A 22,297-nucleotide genomic window follows, 5' to 3' on the forward strand; every position below is an offset into this window, starting at 1 on the left:
CAAGTAAAAGTGAATTTAAAAACAAAAATACTGAATTATGAAGAGCAGCACTGGTATAAAATTGATGATAACCTAAAGGCCAAACTTGCAAATAAAATGAAACAAAAAAAGGAACCTTATTGAGTTCCCGGTCTATTCTCTCTGGATGAAACTGTTCCAAGTAATTCCTGAATGGCAGAGCGTCAATCGCCACAATCTCTGTGCATCTTCTTTTCCAGTCGTCTCTGAAACAAAGACGTTTTGTTACATCAGACAAACAAAAGTCCAGCAAATATGGCTAAAATCATTTCACGTCTGCAAAACATTTTTTTTGCTATCAATATACTGTACTGTAAATGAACAAACGTATTTTTTATTTGCATTTGTTGCTTTGATATTTTTTACAATACAGTATTTAGTAGAATACTGTCATTTATTATAATTCAAGAATTTAATGAAAATCAGAAGCTCCCAAGCCATGTGAGGTTTGAAATGATGTCCATTTTTGTGACAAGTTTATAGGCTGAAAATCGGTCAAGATTTACTGTATGTAAAACCAAATCAACCTGCGCAACCGATTGAAATTTTGGGGGATGTGTGTGTACACTACACTTATAAAAAGAGTTTGACTCAAAACTATAAATCTTTCAGATTTGTGGGTTGATGGCAACTCATTCACACACTTGTTGATGCCTTTCAGTCTGCATCAAGGTCAAACACATGAATCTACTGTATATCACAGAAACGTCTCCACATTGCTAGCATGCACACGGTTAGATGAAAGGGTTAAAAATACTGCTTTTAGGGGTCTTTTTATCAGGTGGGGTTTGAATACCTGGGAGTCGTGTCCTGGTGGCTGCCGCCAAATTTGTACGTCTGCGCGTAGCCCGTGTATGTACTGTACTGCTGAGTACCTGCACAGCAAAAACAGACATGCACATGGCATGATATTTATTGCTACACATTGTAAGCTAGCAGACAAATCCCACGTTCAGGATGATGGGAAAAGAAATATTATCTGAAGTGTCCATGGTTAAAACATAAGGGCTGAGTTCTCATTAAAGCTCATTAGGACGATGGCTGTCGAGAGCACTCGCTGAGACGCTCCACACACTGCGGTAGATAAACCAAGTGATTAGCAGTGGGGGCTTCATATGGAGGCACAGTGCATCGGGGTGAGAGAGAGCGCGAGCGATAATTTCTCAAACAAATGGTCTGGGGACAGATTCGGCCCACCAAATTTCTTAGGGTGGCCTGCAAAATGTAATCCATTCGCACTTTGCACAGTTGAAGACACGGTCCATTTAAACAACAAAGGAGCAACATGTCATTTTTTTTGCTAAACATTGGTGATAATTGAGTGGAGGGGATAATTGTGTCATTATAAAATCATGTACGTTTCTTTATGGGCAAATTTATCTCCAGTTTGACTATTTACTTCTACTTTATTAGTAAGAGTCACAAGAGTAAGTCACACATGTCTTGAAGTTTAACTGAATTCCATTCACGTGTAAATACTGAAGAAACTTGAAAGGGATGCATCTCATCATAAGGTAAAAGTCATTTTTTGATAAACACACCTGAAAACCCCAAATTAACTGGAGAGTTTCACACACTGTATGAAACCTGTATCTTTATTTCCTGCGATTGAGAGAATCGTGCAGCTTCTCCTTGGTGGTATTTCTGTTTGACCGCCACGATCTTGGCCAGGAATCTTAATCAATCCAATTAGGCCTGAGGACTTTTGCAGATTTCAGTGTGGCAGCAAGATCCATTACATTCCCCTCCTGTGTGTCCCAAAAAGCATCAGAGGGTAATATGATTTACCAGGTGGCCACAATGCAGCTAAAGCTCGGATGCCGTAACAGGGACGAGAGAGATACGAGGCGGGGTTTAATAAAAATGATGGAATGGGAGAGTCCATTAGCAGAGCAGGTCTCGGGCAGGTCTTCCAGATATATTTAATTCTGGGCCCATGTAATCAAGTTAAGTGGGTGTAAGAAAAAGAGTGAGCAGAAGAAACTGAAGGTGACTTCCTTTGGGAAACGACAATGAGGCCTCTGATGCTTACACTCACGACATGGACGTTAAAATAAAAATTGGCACATATTACATGTTCTGTAATTTGGCTTTATACCTTATTGATTACAGTGAAAATTAGGGCCTCGGAGTTCCTTACTCCCTGTTTTAGTCTTACTAACTTGCAACATTTCATGGCGGAACCTTAAAATCAACAGCGACTGAATCCACTCAGTCGGCACATATCTCGCTCTTGATGTTTATGGGCTTTCAAATTAAGTCTCAGCTTCCTGCACAGTCAGGACTGTACAATCACTGGTTGAATTTTAATTTGTCATTGGACGAAACAGACGTCATTCTTCAAAGCAGCACAATTTTTGTTGCGGTTTTCTTTTTTTGGGGTCGCGGGGGGGGAGTAGATTCCTGGTATTGATTTGTCTTCCATGGACGCAATCAAGCCGCCGCAGAGGTCTGAATGAGTCACTACTAAAAACAGAGGTAACAAAAAGTGGAGTCCCAGCAGGAGGCTGACGATCTCACACTGGGAATCTGAGTCTCAAACTCGTTACGGCTGCTGTGGATTTGTCCCGACCCTTCCTCACGATGTTTCCGCCACTCAATCCTGGAGGACAGTCAGTGGGAATTACTCATCACAACAATCAGGCGTGCCCAATCTCCGTCCCACCAACCGGGTTCTTCGCAAACAATCAGGAGGAGACGTGTGACAAGAGAAATGGCCAAATGGCACAACTATCATTCAAGCCCTTGCTGAGCGAGGACGGGGACAAAAGACAGCCTGAATCCATTTTTTCATTTGATTGGACGGCAATAATATGGTAAATTATTACCATTACATTAAATGTTTTACATAGGAGGATGATATTGTTCGATTGTATTACCCACCTGTGATGATCAGACACTCGTCATGATCCAGAGCTTCAGTAAAGAGGCGGGACACAATGAGCTCAGGGTTGATGAGGAAACGGATCTCCTCTTGAACGAGACCCGAACTGGTGACACCTCCTCCAACAAATTGATTGGCAAAATCCACCTGAAATCCCCCAAAAATATGCATTTGGTTTGATTTAGTCTACTACATTTGACCTGTACCAAGCTGATTGTGAAGGCTGACTCATAAATTTGTTGTCTCTGGGAGTAGTGCTTGAATCGTAAGGGCTAAGAACACCCCCCCCCCCCCCGCTAAACTGGAGCATTTGACGTCTTTTGTAGTATTTCAAGTAGGACCAGCTCTAGAATCTGTTGTTTCTCCTCAGACACGTACAAGTCAGAAAGCAGCCATGCGGAAGATATGATTCTCAATTTGAAGCCTGTCAGTCGTTGCTCATTAGCCTGCAGACAGCTGGGAGCAAACCCCATCACAACTCCCGGAAGGAAGGCGCATAGGGGCTGATGTCCCCAAACCGGTCACTCAACTATGAGGACAGCCAGCCCACCGAAGTCTACTTTGACAGGCTGTCAAGAAGCACCCCCCCCCCCCCCACGCCCCTACCCCCTGGGTGGAGCGGCCATCAATCCGGGCCGCGGCGTTCCCGTGAGCGCTCGTCAGCTGTCAGCTGGTGGCGACTGGAGGCAAACAAAAGGTTAAAGGCAAAGTGGGCCATCTGACAAGAAAACAGGAAGAGTGGCTGAGGTGGAAAGCCGAGCGGGCTCGGAGGTGTTGACCCTGGTCCCGGTGCACCCTCTCGCAGGCCTTTTCAGCAACAGTAAGCATTTTGGTTAAAAAGCTCCCAAATGGAGCCAGTTTAGGCTCTTTTGCACAGATATCGTGCAAACTTGGCAAATTTCTCTATCTATAATGTGCCTGCATACAACACTTTTATAATCACTGGTCTATACTACGCCTGTCTTACCTGAAGCATTCCATAACCATCATCTTCAATGGTTCCTTCGGATGCAATGTACAACTTGGTTAGAAGGGTCTCTGAGCTAAAAATGGGGGGTGTGGGGGAAATTATTACTTATTACTCCAAAAAGTTGCTAATAACATAGTCCAAATCTTTACATTATCTATACCTTTCCCAGTCTGGAAGATTTTCCAAGCTTTTCCGCGTGAATGTCACCAGACCACAAGGCTCTGAGAAGTACAATAATCAGGGAATAAATTTGTCTTCTTGTATCATTGAGTACATTTGGTAGTGAAAATGAAACAAAAACTTACTTTGCTCAGTGACACTTTTGAAGTAGCACATCAGAGTTTTTAACTTCTCAATCTTCCTGGATGAAGATCCCTCAAACAGCCTGGACGCAATAAAATATTTAGATATATTACTGTTGTTTTTTTTTTTAACAAGTGCAGGTACATCCCATGGTAATCTATCTGAAAGTGCCATTCAAAAGTAACGCTCATCTTCGACATCGCTATTATATTGCATGTCATCAGATTGCGCATCAACCCATGGGTTTATGCTCATTTATTAACCAAATACATCTATTTTTTTAAAGCAAGGACATGTTTGTGAGATCACAACCCCCCATACTGATTAGAGCATTAAGTGTCGCAGAGATGGGAGCCGTCCACTGCCTCCACGTGAGTTCAGCCATGCTTTGATAAGAATTAGTTCAGCCCTCACTCAGCCTCCCTTTCAGTCACTCACCGATTATGTAGGATCTCCTCCGCCGAGGCCAACAATGGAGTTGCCTCAGGCTTGCCATCACTTGTGCCACTTTGTAGCACTCGCTTTCTCTCAAACACACACAAAGCCATGGCCGGAGTTCGGGCCTCCTACTTGGGGATGCATTAAGACATCCTGCGTTGCTTTTAAAGCAAGGAAGCGTGAGGTCAGCTCCACTTTCCTGGCAACTAATATACACAACGCTGCTATTGGCGAAGTTTTGAGCGGACATTAAATACGCCATTTCACTCCTGAGCGCGCAATAAGTATTTTCATGTGTGTGGGGGGGAGATGAAATGACAAAAGGGTTGACACTGTAAAAGCCCCTCAGGTGGACGAGAATCTCATTCATCAGTCTTGGGTTTTGTGTTAACAGTGAAGGCCGGAAGCAGCAATCCTGCGTCGGTACAGTCCTGAGGGTGAAGTGTCTTTGACTTGACCTGCTGGTGAGAGCAGGCTTTTAAGTGAGGACGGAAGGCAATATGGTCTTGGGAGAATGTGCAATTCTTTTACAATTATATAATATAGAGCGTAACCACAGATGATGTGCAATTTGGAGTGGAACCAAAATTCCCTAGAAAAAAAATATGCCTCAAAAGTCAAGCAAAATAACTACTGTGCATGACTTCAGCTCAGTGAACATTGTTTTTATGACAAAACGCAAGACGGTACGAGTGTGAGGATAACCGAAGATCTGGAACTGCGCTTACTGTGACCCGGGAAGCATCCGTTTGCTTAGTACAACAACGTCACTAAGTTGTAAAGGCTCCAAAATGAATTTCACCCAGTGCCTCATAACTAACGTAACTTTATAATCATTACACACAAATGAATGATCCTTTGAGATATGAGAGTTTTGAGTTGTGAGGAATCAATGAATGTAACTAACCCTTATACATCACTGTAACTTCAATCTTCAGATTTTATTTAAAATGTTGCCTCTACAGTTCTGAGGTGCCGGGTTCAATCCCAGACCCGCCTGTGTGGACTTTGCATGTTCTCCCCGTGCCTCCGTGGGTTTTCTCCAGGCACTCCGGTTTCCTCCCATATCCCAAAAACATGCAACATTAATTGCCACTAGGTATGATTAGGAGTGTGGCTGTTTGTCTCTATGTGCCCTGTGATTGGCTGGCAACCAGTTCAGGGTGTACCCCGCCTCCTGCCCGTTGACAGCTGGGATAGGCTCCGGCACTTCCTGCGACCCTCGTGAGGATAAGTGGCAAAGAAAATGAATGGATGTATGTTGCCTCTACACTTAAAAGTTCGTTTTATGATCCGCTTGAACCTTAATATAACATCAATTACCACTACTTCCATGTTCCTTACATTTTTAATAACACAAAATCCCATTTGGTAAGAATAAAAAATGTATTGTAAAACGAGCATGTGATTAGGCTCGCATAGGATGAACAGAGAATTAAGACCCCTTCTTTGCTTGGATATCGCAAAAACAAAACCCTGATGTGAATGAACTTGCAATGCCACTGCACACTGTCACAGTCCTCAACCAAACACCCAGTGGCATTCTCCATCTGACTCGATGCTAATCTAATTTTCCCCTCCATTTAGATAATTACACCGGGATGCCATAAAGGTTGGGGGCGGGAGGATGTCTGAGCAGTGATCTACAGGTTGATTTTGCGGGACGTCTTCCAGTCAGCTAGCAGGCTCGAGAGTTACCGAAAGAAGTTGATGTCCGGGTAGTTGCTGTACTCGCTGCGTCGAGAGTTACGCCGCGGGAAGGTGCAGAAGAAGGCGTTGGCGAGCAAGCAGGCCACCTGCTCCTGCGACATGCTAATGGAGTGGCTGGTCCCCCTCTTGAGGAGCGGTATAGGCTGGAAAAGAAGGAGCAGAGGAGCACGACCGCAGAGGAAGGTCAAAATAATCTGTTGAGAGGTTGAAGAATTGCATATAAGGGTGCTAAATTGGCACGACTCTTGCCCGCCTCTTGAATCATCCATACAATTAAGGGCCTTAAATAAGTACAAAGGGTCAAAAATATAAAACAATCAAATGAAAAACTGATAACTGAGAATGTCTTGGTGAAAAAAAGTGTGAAATGGTACCACTGGTTACAACTTGTGTGTCAGTGGAGAATATACAGAGGAGAAACATGGGCGCGGTGTTGCTTTTTTTACTGGCAAGTATGAAAGGGGCTGTTTGATGATAAATTTGAAGTTTAATCACACCATCTTTCAACCCATTTATGTAAATGTAATTAAAGAATTATCATCTTGAAATCCCAGCAGATGGACAAAACTGGACCACAGTGCCCATAAACAACGTTGACGTGGGAAGACGAAAAGCTAGTTTCCTTGGCGTTGCGCTTCTACTGCCGTTTGGGATTAACTGGTCATGCTGTGTACGACCTTCGGGGGTCAAACGGCAGCCGTTGCGTTGCCACGGGCGCAGACTCTTTTGCGGACAAGTGAGCGCGCTGGTTAGCGATGGGTGTTACCTTGGTGCACAGCTCTGACACCCTCAGTGCTAATTGCACCAGGTTTGGCAGCAGGGAGCCAAACAGATGTTCGGCGGCGGCAGGCTCCAGGACCTTGGAGAGAGAGAAAATGTCTGTTTATGTTTGTTGCCTTGCCACGAAACTCACATGTGACACTCTTAACAAGTTTGGAATCAAATGTCTAATTTCACAGAAGCTGCAGCTGCTTTTGCACACCTTCTGAAAAAGGTCTAATTCAAGCACCAGTATTTACTTGTTTATTTAGTGTTTAAGTCTGCAGAAGATTAAAATCATTAGTGTACGACTAGTAAATTATGCAATAAACAAAATTCAGTTTTCTAACATCAATAACAAGAGAGGTTACAGCTAAAACAAATTTGATACATTTTGCATTCCAAATTATGATGCTAATTATATTTTTCTGATTTTCCAGTAAATACTTCATGAAAATGATCATTTTCAAGTCATCAACCCTGCCAGTGTAATGAAAAAATTTTAAACTAAAAACAGTTATTATATTCGACAAGTTCGACAGTAGTGAACATAGCCATCTGTTGAATTTGCAATAGTAGGAGGTCATATTTACTCATATCAAAAACATCTTATTAGATCATGTACATTGGAAATAGGGCTACTTATTTTTTAGCAACATCACAATTCTTCCATCCATTAAACTTTAAAGTTTTTAGAGATTTTCTGCTTGAATTTCTTGGCAAGATGTCACACTAGCCTCCCCGGAGCTGCTGTTTAAATGACAAATTTGAATGAAATTACAAAAAGAAGTCAAGCTCTCACAGCACACCTATAAATTGTTAATTGATCGGCATCTAACGAGCCAAATATTCAAATTTGAAATAAATCCTTTTCATATCATGCTAAAAACACCGGAAAGTAACATCTGATAACCAAATGAGGGGACCTGCCCGATTAAATACGTGACATGTTTATCCCCGCACAAATGTCAAAAAGATCAATCATGGAGCAATCTCATCAGTACTGCTCGGCCGAGCCAAGTCATCAAACGCTCTTTGGGATGGTGGGCGTGGAAATGGAAATGGCCAAGGGTAGTGAAGACTTGCTAGGACAAGGAGCCCGGGAGATTTGTACGACGGCAAAGGAAGCCTGCCTAAACACTCACATTAAGTAATGAGCTTGCTCGCCGGTCGAAATGATGAATGAAGGCACTTGACTTGGGCGCGGCGGCGGACGGCGCTGAGCCAATACGAGGCCGAGCCCTTTTTTAAAATCAGCGCCAGGCGGTGCATCAAATCAGCTGAGATAACTGCACCGCTTGATTCAGGTCGGTACATCACGTCAAACAAAGAGTTGTGTGCACAAATGTGTGCGGGCGCCTTCTGTTTCTATTCCCAACAGGGCCGAGCAGTAAAACAATCTGCTTGGCTGCCTTCACAAATAACACACACACACACACACACATACATACGCAAGCTCGTAAATTTGGTCGAGGAGAACTGTCCGTCAACAGCTTTTGTTATGTGTGAAGTGTGTGCGCACCGAGATGAATATTCAAGGGAGGCTCCAGGCCTGTCACTCTGTGCCACTCATGTCTACCTCGCTCTGACACTCAAATGCATCCCACTTACCTGTCTCCTGCAGTATGAGAAACAAATATTGATAGACAATGCGGCCTGATTATAGTTTAAAAGGAAACTAGAACCTATCTGTGTTACCTATGTATGTTGTTTATACATGTACAGATTGACTTATTACAGTTTTGAGTAAATCTAGATGGAAATTAAAGAGGCAGTGGTCAGTGCAGGCAGGTTCTCAATCAAGTTGTATTCATCTATTTCCAACAATCTGCGTCTCCAACTTTGCCTTTGCTGCACTACTTTCTATACACGTATGTGAACGTCAGATTATTTTATCCAATCAATCGTCAATCGTGTTGATGTGCAGGTACACCAAGTTATTATGCAAATTGTATTTTTCTCTGATTTTCCTAAATATCAACTGGCAGGTGACCTAATTTACAAGTCAATGACCATCAGAATAGAATCGAAATGTTTTTGAATGAACCCCCCAATGTAATATATGAGCATGAGTCCCCACACATCTCTATTTTTCAATCTTCTCACTGGTAGGTCAGGGCTCCACTTTTGTTACACAAACTTTGACTTGGCAAAACACATTTGAAAGTATGATTTTTTTTTTCCAAGAATGATATTAGATAAATACTAATTGCTCCAGATGACATCAACAAAGACACCCAAAACTAAAGTCATTAAACGTTGCTAAAGACCACGTCTAAATATGGCCTTCCCAAGTCTGCACACTATTACATATTTAAAACGTCATCAATCAAGCAGAGGACACGGCATCAAAAATGAATTATCATAACCAAATTTTGCACAGTTCAAAGGCAGTTAACATGCTGGGATTTTACCCCCCATTCCAACGTGATTTATAGCATGCATGTGACGGCCGATTGATTCAACAATAAAAAAGGGGCGGGGTAAAGTGTGTTCTAATGTCAGCCATTTTCCTTCATGACAAGTTACCAAACATGACCTTTCGGGCAAGAGATTAAATTATTCCTCCACACACCCATTTTGCTTGTGAAAGGCGGGTAACATTCTGCTCGTGGAAAATCCATTAAGCTTTTTTTTTGTATTTGTTTTACAGATTGACAGCAACACATTTTTCATCACCACTTCCTTGTGGAGAAAAAAAAAATCCATGTATTTTTATTTTTTTTTTTGCATCAAAATGTGATGTATTCTTAATGCAGTGGTGGCCGGCGTGTGAGTTAAAGGTCTCTCTCCTTGAGAAAAATAACACTTCTTCAGATTTCTCATGTTTACAAGCTCAGGAGAGATTTCTCCCATCACCCGTCTGTCTGGAAAAATGGAATACCCTCACCGCCTCGTGAGGCAGACAGTGGGTGCAGCCCTTTCTGGTTCTCTACACGCAATGGCGCACGCACATGGGAGGTGCAGGCGGGTGCAAGGGGTGCATCGAAACCCTCACATGATGAATGGCCTTTAAACGGGACTCGGGAAAAGACTGACATGTAGGATGTTGTGCTGTGAGTGGGAGTTCGGTAAACTGTAAAAATCATTTTGGACGTATACATACGGGGTCTGATTCATCTGCCTTTATGAAGATAATTATGCTCAGTTTTTAATATTTTTATTTAACTTCTGTTGACTCTAAATGGGCTATTTTTCTCATAATTACATTGTTTCTTCATCTAATGTTTAATAACTTACAACACGTGCGTTAGTCTCGAAATGTTAAATATTGAAGCACTCAAATGCGTTGAGTGAATTATGCTACTGTGGTGACTTAATTTCCCTCATTTGAGCAATATTTACGTATTGATCTTTATTGACCAATCAAATGCAAGGACTACTGTACAAACAGTATAAACTTTTACCTGAGTGCAGTACAAATGTAATGCAGTGAAGTCCCACTTCTTAGCAGTAGAAGCACAGTATTTCAATATTGCATTCTGTAACACATAAAAATATATTTATTGTATCATTTCAAGTAATAACAAAAATTCCACCTCCATATACTATATTCTGATAAGAACCGGATGCATCTCGTTTTGTACAACACTGACGCCACCAAAAGGCGTATTGTGGTAATGACAATAACGACGGAGCGGGTCGGTCGAGAAACTTGCCTTCAACTCAGGAATGCTCGTAATTCTTCTCGTCAAAGTCTGCTTTATCAGCTCCCACCGACTCTTGTTCTGAAGTTCTTGTGTTTCCTGAGGGAGGAATAGCTTGTTTAGAGTTTTATTATCATCATACCATTTACACTGGGACCTCTACTTCCCGACAGGGGTTGCGTCAGGAAGGGCATCCGGCGTAAAAACTGTGCCAAGCAAAATATGATCGTTCATCTGAGTTGTCACGCTGTGGCAACCCCTAACGGGACAAGCCGAAAGAAAACTTACTTACTTAAAAGACCCTTTTAAAAAACCTAATACATATTCATGCAACCATATTACATTTTACAAAGGTTAGAAATATGCAGAAAATTGGAACAGTTGTAGCGCGTTGGCCTCAGAGTTCTGAGGACCGAGGTTCACATCCCGGCCCCACCTGTGTAGAGTTTGCATGTTCTCCCCGAGCCGACGTGGGTTTTCGCCGGGCACTCCAGTTTCCTCCCTCATCCCAAAAACATGCATTAATTGGAAACTCTAAATTGCCCTTAAGTGTGATCGTGAGTGCGACTGTTGTCGGTCTCCATGTGCCCTTCGATTGGCTGCCAATCAGTTCAGGGTATACCGGTGAAAGATGGGATTGGTTCCAGCACTCCCACAATCCTCGTGAGGATAAGCAGCTCAGAAAATGGATGGATGGATCCATCCATTCTCAATAGTGTTTCTTCACATAGGGTCACACATGAGCTGAAGCCTTTGTCAGCTGACTTGGGAAGAAAATGCAGCAAAAAAAAAAAACTTTCCAAATTCAATGCACACATACAAAAAAAAAACAACATTCAGTGTCAAATTGACACAAAAATTTCAGGTCTTCAGTGAAACTAATATGAATGTCTTTGGAAATTGTGGGGAAGCCCACGCAAGCACGGAGCTAGTATCCAAACTCCAAATTTAAAATCCTAATTCAGAAATGTGAGGCAGAGACGTCTGGTGACCGGTTCAGGGTGTACTCATGCACAATCGTAGACAGGCAAAAAATGATGAACAAATTAAGTGTGACATTACCTCATCTTGCACAGGAAATAGATTCCTGCTGGAACAGGGCATTTTGACATGGGCATCATCCCAAGTATCGTCGAATGTGGCAGGATACGGAACACTTGTGTGACCCACAAGGTCAGTCTGTCAATAATGAAGAAAAGAAATGCATGCAATTTAAAAAGAAAAAAAGAATGAACAGGATGTCCGAATCACAAAAAGTTAGGGATTTTCTGATTTGGGGTTAAATTTAAGGTTGAATTTAAAATGCACTATAACATTAATAGATCATAGTAAAAGACTGGCAGAGTCACAGAAAGGCATGGAAGTGGATGTCCTTGGAAAGTATTTTTAAATGAATGATAAAGATGATCATTTATTTTAAGGTTCATCCTGAAATTAACACCTGAAAGATGAATATCCCCAACTTTGTGTGAGTAGTGTGGGTTTTAATGATGTGACGAAGCAGCATCCCGAACCCTTGTCATCACAGTGTGCACGCCAGGAACATCCTTGAGCGGAGGAAGTGGTCTACCACATTGGGGCATCCTCCTCAGTTCGCCAATCGGCCTCCCCAGCCAGGTGGCGTCGGGTTCATTTTCCTCATCCGTGTCCTGTGTTTCACAGCACTTTTTAGCCTTGCCTCGTCTCAAGCATGCGGGCGAAGGGCCTGAAAAGAAATCCGTTATCTTGGCTTTGACAAAGCACCCCGAGGCTGTGGAGCCCGATGCCACTTCCCGTTTCTCCGAACCGCATTCTTGAAGAATGGATTCACTTTCTGAATCCGTTAACGGAGTCCAGACATGGCCGTCGCAGTCCAGCTCTTGTGGCGATAGAGGTTGCGTGTCTTCATCAGAGTCCGACACAGCATTGAGACCACCATGAGAGTGACCTGGGGGGCTTTGAGGGCCGTCTTCATCGGTTATTTCAGAATCGTTTTGATTTGGTGTGGGCTTCAGTAACCATCTTTCCAGGGTGCTTCTGGACCTTTGCTGCTTCGAGCCAACCCTGCGATGGGATTTTTTTGTTTTGACACCTCGCAAACCATCCATGCCAGTCTTTATCCTTGAATTCATCTTGTTGCCGTCTTCTTGTTGACCTCATGTCCCATTACTGTTGTTCTGAATGCATAATGTTGAGCCTACGCAGAAAAACGTGTTTTTTTAAAACTGAAAGTCGTTTAATCTTGGAAAATAAGATTATTTTGGAGAGATGATTTTGATGATGGAGACAGGGTATCAATCCGGGCTCTCTTTACTGACGGTTCAAAGTCTGTCATTCTGCAAAATGAGGGTAGAAAGTAACAAGAACACATTAAAGAGACACATTACAAAGCAAAAGAACATAAAGTGACTCAAGTGTTTGTACTCACAAGGAAACTTCACGACGATCTGTTGCTTCGATTCCACAAAATATACAGTAAAATTATGTGACACGAACTCTAGTCGGAAATAGTTAACCGCATTACTCAGTTACACGGACATTTTGATATTGTCTAGGAAGTGATGCCTTAACATTCCTCGGCCTGTAAGTTTTGGCCATTTTTATTTAGCTAGTGGCGAAGGTGAATAAAATGTCGAGACATTGATGAGCTAATTAGCTCGGTCGCTCTAATGATAACTGCTTTTAAACAAAGTAACACAATAAACTGCTGGTTTGGAATGAAGGCATAATCTCGAAATACTGTGAAGGACTCGACCCTTTTTGAAAGAACGATAAATGTTAAATTGAATCGGAAAGAGCACGAACACTTTCCATCTTTGCTTTTGTGAACTTCAAACTGTAAGACTTCCGCGTTACGTGACGTTAAGTCTCGTAGTTTGTCGCGATAGTTAAACACCGAAATAAAACCTATTTTCCTTGTATTGTAGCGCAATACATTTAAACTAATTTTATATATTTATATATGTATGTCATTTTTATTTTTATTGACCGTCCATGTCATAAATTGATGACAAGTATATCCATCCATTTATTTGTTTTAGTTATTGAGGTTTGTTGTACAATAACTAGTAAACCTTTTTTTGTTTTAAAAAAAAAAGACTGAAAATAGAATAATGTGTAGCTGTGAAGAAGCTATTTTGCAAATACAACTGAAGCAGAAGATTTAAGAATTAAAAAGCTGTTTTTGGCCACTCCCACTATGACGCACCTGTGCAGAAGAAGGTAACTGAGGTTCCACGGTGGGTAATAAGACTGCACTAAAACTACTGGATTATCATCGACGTCTCATCGTAGTTAGCACGTGCTTTTGGGAGAACATGGTCGAAGAATACCTCACCGTCGCTGTATTGTGTTTCTTTTGCATTTCAGGAGTAGACAACAAGGGTGAGTCTTTGTCCGATTAATGAGCGGTCGCTCTTCGCTGCGAAAGCCGAAAACGCGACCAAAAGTTGTTGACGACGTGTGAATATTGCTCTAATCTTAATCTTTTGTATTTCACTTCTAGACATGACTAATGGGTTAAAACTTTCCAATTATTCCATTGTTCAACCTCAACTGCTTCTTACAAAGGCAAGTGACAGTTAATTGTGGCCAGAAGTAGGTAAAAACAACCCCCCCCCCCCCCCCCCCAAAAAAAAAAGCTTTTCATGTATTTTTTTTAACAGCTTCAACAATCTGACGAGGAGTATAAATCATATGAGCTAAAAATAGAAAACAGAGCTCACGTCCTTCATCTCAAGAGGAACAGGTTTATAGCCACTTGACATTTGCAGAATTTTATATCAAGATGATGTCATGTAATGTAATTTCCTCCTTCGCAGAGACTTTTTACATCCAGATTTTGTTCGGGATACGTTTTACGTCTCTGGTAATCCCACAAGAACCCACCCAAAACATGTAAGTCATGTGAATTTAAGGGTTAGGAACCATTTTCCTTTCGGAAACCATTTTTGAATTTTGTTTTAATTGGCTGGCTTGAATGGTTTCTTTTGTTTTCTCCCAGGTGCATTGTTATTACCACGGAGAGGTGGAAGGCTACGAGGATTCGATGGTGGCGCTCAGCACGTGCTACGGATTGAGGTTTGGTTTTATTGACTGACCTTGACTGTCTGATCGTTTCTTTTTGGCAGATTTCCTTGCTCAATATCTATATTATACGTTGGTTCCCCCACAAAATATTGACATGCGCTTTACATATGGTCACTTCCCTAAAGTTTTACCCATCATTCCGCTTCAGGGGTGTGATCCTTTTTGCAAACGAGAGTTATGGACTCGAGCCTGTGCCGCAGTCTGCCAGCAACGATCACCTTCTTTACCGACTGGCCGATATCCAGACGGACTCTGTCGCCTGTGGCGTCATCCACGAGGCCGTGCCTGCCCCGAACCGTGAACCTTTTGAGCCCAGACACGTCATCTCATCTCTGCTGCGGGTCTGGATGCTCACATTTACCGTACATGTGTGCTGTGTATTGCACTTTTAGACAGAGATTCTAAGGTTCCCTTTTTGTTCTACGCGTTTTTTGCTTCAATAGAGGAAACGCAATTTACCTCAGACGAGATACGTGGAGCTGGTTTTGGTTGTGGATGAACTCCGGGTAAGTTTGTAAATGAACGCAAAGAAAATGGCCATCTTCACCAGGGTGTTTGTTCTCTCATTACTCGGGGGGGAAAAAAATGTCAGTAGGTGAATTTGTCAATTCAACAGCAAATAGACTGGAGTTCACTGTCCATCCATCCGTCCATTATCTACCGCTTTTCCGGGTTGGGTCGCGGGGGAAGTAGCTTCAGGGGGATACCCAGATTTCCCTTTCCCCAGCCACTTCTTCCGGCTCTTCCGGAGGGATCCCGAGGTGTTCCCAAGACAGCAAAGAGACATAGTCTCTCCAGCATGTCCTGGGTCGTCCTCAGGGTCTCTGCCCGGAAAAACCTCACCAGGGAGGCGTCCGGAAGGCATCGGAATCAGATGCCCCAGCCACCTCATCGGGCTCCTCTCAACGCGGAGGAGCAGCGGCTCGACACTGAGCCCCTCCCGGATGACCGAGCTTCTCACCCTATCTCTAAGGGAGAGTCCAGACACCCTGCGGGGGAATCTCAATTCGGCCACTTGTATCCGGGATCTCGTTCTTTCGGTCATTCACTGTATTCATTTTGACAGTATCGGTTCAAGCAAGAAAATGAAACTGCGATACAAGAGGAGATGGTGGAAATGGCCAACCTGCTTGATGGGGTAAGACGTCTGAAAAGATCAAGAAGCATTAATTTCGTTCATTTTTTTTTTTTTAATTATCCTGTCCTTTCCATTGTAGTATTACAAGCCGCTGAATATCCGTGTGGTGCTAGTGGGCCTGGAGATTTTTAGCGAGGGCAACCCTTTCGCGGTGGAGGGGTCCGCAGGCGCCGTGCTGCGGAACTTCGTCAAGTGGAGGAAGTCCACCTTGTTGCCGAGGAACCGGCACGACATTGGTCAGCTTGTGGTGTGAGTTCACAGCCGTCGGGTGATCAGAAGACACGCGATCTGCAAGTTGTAACAGTTGTTGTTTTTGTAGCGGTCGGGCAAATTCATTCCCAGGAGGTGTGCTGGGCATGGCCTTTGTTGGCACAGTGTGTTCGGCGACCAGCTCTGGAGGAATCAGCGTGGTTAGTCGTACACCTTAACAAATCACCATAGTTGATTTTTTTACCGTTAACACATCCTTTACACACTTGGTGCCCCTTCCTATACATTACTTGATTTAGAGTCAATTATCGAGAATCCTTCCAGCTACAGCCTCCCTTCGATTATCGCCACGTCGCCCCCTATCAAAGGAGAATAGGGGGGGGAGAGGAGAAGTGGCAGTAAAACAGGCAAAAATCCAAATTTCAGGGCAGGAAAAAAATGGCACACTAAGTAGGGTTTAACCAATTGTTAGAGCACAGAAGTCTTTTATATGAGCTCTGATGGACCCCCGAAAAACCCCTTTCGTTGTTTGTATTATTAACGGATGACTAGCAAATCATTACCCGTTGTACTACCCCAAAGTAATAGTCTGACAAGTACAAAGTCTGATTTAATAGTTTTAAAACAATCTGAATATGAGAGTACACTGTTATGTTTGGGCTTCTGCCCCGCCCTACACAAAAGTTTTTCATTTTAAATGGCTTACTTTAACCTCGCCGGACCAAGGTAGAATCCTGGTTCTTCTGTTTTGCTTCTTCTGCGCTTCAATGTTATCCGTGCAGCTAATTGGTGCTAGCCTAATGGAGACCACCTTCACCGGGGGAGTTCATGTTTATTTTTTTAGTTTATGCAAAGATGTCAGTTGAGGAAATGCACTTATTTCAAACTCATTTCCACCTTTTTGATGTGTTACCTTGGTTGGTTTGACTCGTATATCGCAGTAGTTGATTTCACTAATTGTCACCTCCGACCACTTCACAACGGTTTAACACTTTTTTAGCCACTAATAAATCGGTGATTGGCTTAAAATTATGCTGAGTTGAGCCCTTGGGTAAATAATTTCTGTGACATAACTATTGCTGTCTTAACTCCCATCTTCAGTTGTAAAACATCTCTAATTTGTTAGCTCCACCATAAGCACAGCGAACATCACTTTGACTCGTAAGCATCTCTGTGGGTGGTTCGACATGCCGTCTAAATCCTCAGGTCAACACAGCTAATTTAACTGTTTTATTCCAAGCAGCAACTAGCATCATAAATGCGGCGCACGATCTCTTGTGTGGAAAGTGATACTATTTATTCTATTATTCATGGGGAGGCCTCACAGTCACATACTGTACAGAAAGAGTTCAGAGGAGTCCAACCTGTTTGACCGAGACGTCATTATGACAATGACAACGCGGATTACTTAAATTCTTTCCATTCTTTTGCATTTAGATTCCTTACAATGGGTTAGTTGCATGTCTTTTTGTTGGGAAATGAACACTGGGATATGGGATAGTGTTTTACATATCTTTTTCAAGTTTAAAATTGTGGAAATCTCAAGTTTACGGAGGTTGACGTGTGGCCGCAATCGCTTCCGTGTACGTCTCTCATTTTTCCACGTACCTTCGTTTACCACCACCTTCTACATGTTGTACGGTATCGGACATCTGGGTGTCGTGCTATACGACATTTTCGTTTCATCTCAACGGAATTAACTTGTATCAATGCTTTGTTTGACCGGCAATATGGCGAGTCACGTGATTTTATGACGTAGGTGCACGAGCTCTGTCTCGCTGAGATTTACTGCAAAAATGTTTTGTGTTCTTGCGTTATACTTGTCTTTCCAACCACACCACAAAATTTGAAGAAAACCTGAGGGGAAAAAAAGGGAAAATTCCTGGTTGATTTTACAGATAATGACCTTTGACTGTGAGTTAAAAATTAACACACCTGTGAAATTTGAAATCCAAATACATTTATAGAGGAACTCTTCTTTTTTCTACTCTTGATTTGAAGGAACAGTTTGACATGTAGGAAATATTACCTTGATTTTCTTATCGTTGCTGACTGAGTTGAATGTGATTTACCAGTTTGGCGACGACTCGCTTGTTTTTGCCTCCACCATTGTGGCCCATGAGATGGGTCACAACCTGGGCATGAACCATGATGACAACCGCTGCAACTGTGATGGAGGAAGCTGCATCATGGCAGCCAGCGCAAGGTGATAATTTAAAAAAAAAAAAATGTTTTTGTGTACTTTCCCATCGAATTATTTCCAAAACATCTGCTGATACCGTTTACCATTTAGCGGCGCCACAAGTTTCAGCCGGTGCAGCGGCGAAGATTTTGAGGCGCTCATCCTCAGGGGACGAGGGGTGTGTCTGATAAACCAGCCTTCCCTTTCGGATGTCATTGGCACCTCGCAATGTGGTAATGGCTTGTTGGAAGAAGGCGAGGAGTGTGACTGCGGCACCCCAGAGGTACTTTACTATATGACAGTTCTTCACAAGCTTTTTCATGTGTCATCAGCAAATGTGTAGAAAGAGAGTCCATGACAAGCAATGAGTTCACATTGTGGGAGCATGTAAATTGAGAAAACAAAGGGACAAAGCATGGAGCCTGGAGGAACGCCGTTGTTGATAGATAAATTTTTATGGTTAAAAAAAATGACATTTTAACTCTTATTTCGTAACAGAAAGATCACACATGTAAATGGGTAATTATAATTCCATACTTCCATGACACAAGCTTGTCCACCACGAGGTGTCCAAACCAAAAGTCAACCTTTTTTTTTGATTTCATATGAATTCTTGTAAGTCACTGACGTTGTTGCAGTTGGCTCACATGAACTCTGTGCGACCTGTATGGTTTCAGTTCCCATTCAGTATTGAACATGAATCCATCATTCAGTGTCAGGTCATCGAAAAACGATGAAAAAATGCTGTGGAATGATCATAAAATGTTTATTTTATATATAATGCACATTTTAGGGTTGTGTTTTTTTTTTTTTTTTTTTTTTTTTTTTAAATAATTACCCAGGTTTGTCTTGACCCTGTCTTGACAGGAATGCCAGAATAGATGTTGTGTTGCTGCCACTTGCAAACTCAGCACTGGATCCTCGTGTGCTCAGGGGAGTTGCTGTAATGACTGTCAGGTAGGGACACTTTTTATCCCTTTGCCACTACTTTTTTTACGTTTTATAACTGATAATATTACTTTTTACAGGTGTGCAATGTGGTGCTGAACCCAGTTTGGCAAAATTCTCCACCTTTTTGTTGAAGGCCTTTGTTTTATTTTATTCTTCATAGTTCAGAGTTGCTGGGACACAGTGCAGGGGGTCTGTCGACGCGTGCGATCTTCCCGAGTTCTGTAATGGCACCAGTGCCTTCTGCCCCAACGACTTCTACATCATGGACGGCCTGTCCTGTCAGAACAACGCGGCGTACTGCTACGAGGGCCGATGCCAGACATACGACTCCCAGTGCCGAGGTCTTTTTGCACCAGGTAGTTTTTTTTTTTTTTTTTTTTTCTTCGTCAATAGTTGTAGTCATGCTTGTTGGTCTGGGTTAGCCAGGCCTTCTCCGCTGGCCTAAAAACTACCAGAAGTACCGTATTTTTCGCATTATAAGGCGCACCTCCAATGAATGGCCTACATTAAAACTTTTTTCCATATATAAGGCGCACCGTCTGCTTTTAAGAAAATTAAAGGCTTTTGGATGCGCCTTATAGTGCGGAAAATACGGTACTTTTTCCCCCATGAAATTATATTACTTTGTTCCCAACTGTCTCATAGCTTCACTGCTTCAATTATTTATTTTTTGTTTTGGAGGGGGGCACATAATAATGGTGGATTAAGTTGGGTAAATCCCTTCTAGAGGCTCAGATACGGAATTCATGGTCTGCGTCTTTTCAACATAGTACAGGAAGTGTCTCGTTGATAGTACTTTGGTTCTTTTGTCAATAATATTGAATTTCAAAGAATGTTTTTCCACTCATTTTGTCAGATCCGGCGACAAAGGCGTCAGATGTTTGTTTTCTGCATGCAAACATGCAGGGCAACCTATTTGGGAACTGTGGGATCACCAGCAGTGGAGATTACATCAGATGTGCGGTGGCGTGAGTGTAATTTTTGTCTGCTGATCTAACCCTGAAATAGGAATGGGTGGAAAAAGGTCAAATGAGTGTTAAATTGCAGGGACGCCATGTGCGGAAAAGTGCAGTGCACTAATGTGGACGTCAACCAACCGCCTCCAGGCGCCCACGTCAGTATCCAGGTCATAAACGGGTCCAGGTGTGTCAACGCCGACTTCAACCTCGGGCCAGATGTGCTGGATCCTGCCTATGTTAACCCCGGGAGTCCGTGTGCTGAAGGCAAAGTAAGCAGATGAAAAAGAAATACGACCAGAATCTTTTTAGAAGACCATCCGGGAAACTTTCTCTATTCTAGCTTTTTCTTTAGAATGTCTTTCAATTGTGCTGTTTTTTTTTTTTTGTTTGTTTTTTTTTTTTTTGTGACACACACACAAAAACTTTTTGGGATGTGGGAGGAGACCGCAGTGCCCAGAGAAAACCCATGCAGGCATGGGGAGAACATGCAGGATAAGCGGCTCGGGAAATGCATCAATGGTTTTCCTACACTCAATATTACCTTTCTAGCACGTTCACATTTTTTCATTGTTCTCTTCTTTTTAGACCTGCCTCGATTTTAGGTGCGTGAATGCCTCGGCTCTGCTTCCCAACTTAGCATGCGATGCCCAGACGACTTGCAACGACCACGGGGTTAGGATGATGCTTTTTCGCCACCTCTTCATTGTCGTTTCATCAAGTCTCACTGTGTTAGGCTTTTTGTTTTTTTTGTCTCCAGGTATGCAACGACCAAGGAAACTGCCACTGCGACGATGGTTGGAGCCCGCCAAACTGTAACCGTGCGGGGGGAGGCGGCAGCATCGACAGCGGTCCCACCAAGATAGGTGCCCTCAAGATTTGATTTCCCGATGCCAGTCTGTTCTCAGGCATTTTACATACTATTAAAAAAAGGAGTATTGTCTTAAATATCTAAGACAAAAATAGCAGTTTTCTGGATCTTGCAACAGTTTTTTGTCCAAACTTGACCCTCATCAAATGTACATTGTGTACCTCAAGACTACTCACTCAGAAACGGCCTTTTGATCTTCTTCCTGCTCGTCGTGCCTGTGCTGGTTCTTCTTGTTCTGGTGCTGCTCTTCCTCTTCAGGAGGGATGCATTCAACCCGTGCCTCAAACAGGTTCGCCGTTTCAGGTAAACAGAATCTTACTGTATGATTTTTGAAGATGAAGTAAAAATGTAAGCGTGCTTATTTCAACTTTCCCAGGCCACAACATTCTGGACACGGCAGCGCTAATCAACATTCAAACGGCAATACCGAGACGCACGCTACCACTCGTATCCCAGACGATGTCCCTCCACAGAGGGTAAATATTTTCTTTACTTGTCACCGTTGCAGGGTATTCAATTACGTGTAATATGCAGCGTCTAGACAAACCAGTTTTGGTTTCCGCTAAATGCGCTGAGTAAATACGAACCAGGAGGTTGTCTGTGTGGAAAGGTTTTCGAATATCCTTGTGATATACAGTACCTGAAGTTTCTTATTTTTTCCTCGTTACAGCTTCCATACTCGCCGGCTACTTCAGCTCCGATTTCTGGGTAAGAACGCATTAATCGTATGTATTACTGTACATTTGTCACTTGTCCAATTTCAATTTCTGATTTGGTGCACACTTTCAGTTTCAGGTATGGAGAAGGGGATCATTGGAATGCTGATTTGAACACTAACTCTTCACACCATTTGGCTCCCAGACAGGGGCCCGGAGTCCCGAAAGCGATTCCCTCCCCGCGTCCACCAAACTAAGATTTTTTTTTTGTGTGTGTATGTGTGTGAATTTCAAATGTAAAAAGTTGTTTACAGCTCAGATGAATGCACTCTTAAATCCGCAGAATGTCATGTGTATCACTAATATTTATTGGAACGTATGTAATTCAGTTGTTAGTTACTTATACTGTATATATTGTATAGTTTTGGAACAATTTTAATGTTTTTTTGAATTAAAGGAAATTTCAATTGTAATTTTGTCTTAACTTTTTTCTTAATCCTCCTTTACTTATAGAAAAAATTTTCTGTTCTACGATT

At 42.5% G+C, this 22,297-nt stretch overlaps 2 protein-coding genes across 6 annotated transcripts in view; one reads left to right on the forward strand and one right to left on the reverse strand.

The window, feature by feature from the left end:
- The window catches only part of LOC133495214 (poly(ADP-ribose) glycohydrolase-like), a 66,204-nt gene extending 52,635 nt beyond the window's left edge, over nt 1-13,569 (reverse strand). For all 5 annotated transcript variants that reach the window (XM_061809592.1, XM_061809593.1, XM_061809591.1 and 2 more), the window contains exons 1-13: nt 13,137-13,569; nt 12,244-13,044; nt 11,792-11,908; nt 10,742-10,828; nt 10,490-10,564; nt 7,090-7,182; nt 6,312-6,466; nt 4,178-4,257; nt 4,033-4,093; nt 3,870-3,945; nt 2,902-3,049; nt 815-893; nt 116-224 (exon numbers count right to left, since the gene is read on the reverse strand). In XM_061809592.1, the coding sequence (XP_061665576.1) occupies nt 116-224; nt 815-893; nt 2,902-3,049; nt 3,870-3,945; nt 4,033-4,093; nt 4,178-4,257; nt 6,312-6,466; nt 7,090-7,182; nt 10,490-10,564; nt 10,742-10,828; nt 11,792-11,908; nt 12,244-12,840 (1,677 nt within the window). In that variant the 5' untranslated portion in view covers nt 12,841-13,044; nt 13,137-13,569. The remainder of the gene's footprint in view (nt 1-115; nt 225-814; nt 894-2,901; nt 3,050-3,869; nt 3,946-4,032; nt 4,094-4,177; nt 4,258-6,311; nt 6,467-7,089; nt 7,183-10,489; nt 10,565-10,741; nt 10,829-11,791; nt 11,909-12,243; nt 13,045-13,136) is intronic.
- Nucleotides 13,570-13,897: 328 nt separating this feature from the next.
- On the forward strand, nt 13,898-22,235 carry zgc:174164 (uncharacterized protein LOC570656 homolog). Its single transcript, XM_061811002.1, has 22 exons — nt 13,898-14,092; nt 14,214-14,278; nt 14,374-14,456; nt 14,530-14,605; nt 14,712-14,788; nt 14,946-15,138; nt 15,241-15,303; nt 15,864-15,935; nt 16,015-16,184; nt 16,255-16,345; nt 18,221-18,351; nt 18,439-18,610; nt 19,195-19,284; nt 19,439-19,634; nt 20,135-20,246; nt 20,326-20,506; nt 20,823-20,909; nt 20,995-21,100; nt 21,273-21,408; nt 21,482-21,581; nt 21,776-21,813; nt 21,895-22,235. Exons 1-22 carry the CDS (start codon nt 14,026-14,028, stop codon nt 22,016-22,018), a joined length of 2,430 nt encoding a protein of 809 aa, XP_061666986.1. The 5' UTR covers nt 13,898-14,025; the 3' UTR covers nt 22,019-22,235.
- The last annotated feature ends 62 nt before the right edge of the window (nt 22,236-22,297 follow it).

The sequence above is a fragment of the Syngnathoides biaculeatus genome, chromosome 22 (assembly GCF_019802595.1).
Source record: "Syngnathoides biaculeatus isolate LvHL_M chromosome 22, ASM1980259v1, whole genome shotgun sequence".
Lineage (NCBI taxonomy): Eukaryota > Metazoa > Chordata > Actinopteri > Syngnathiformes > Syngnathidae > Syngnathoides > Syngnathoides biaculeatus.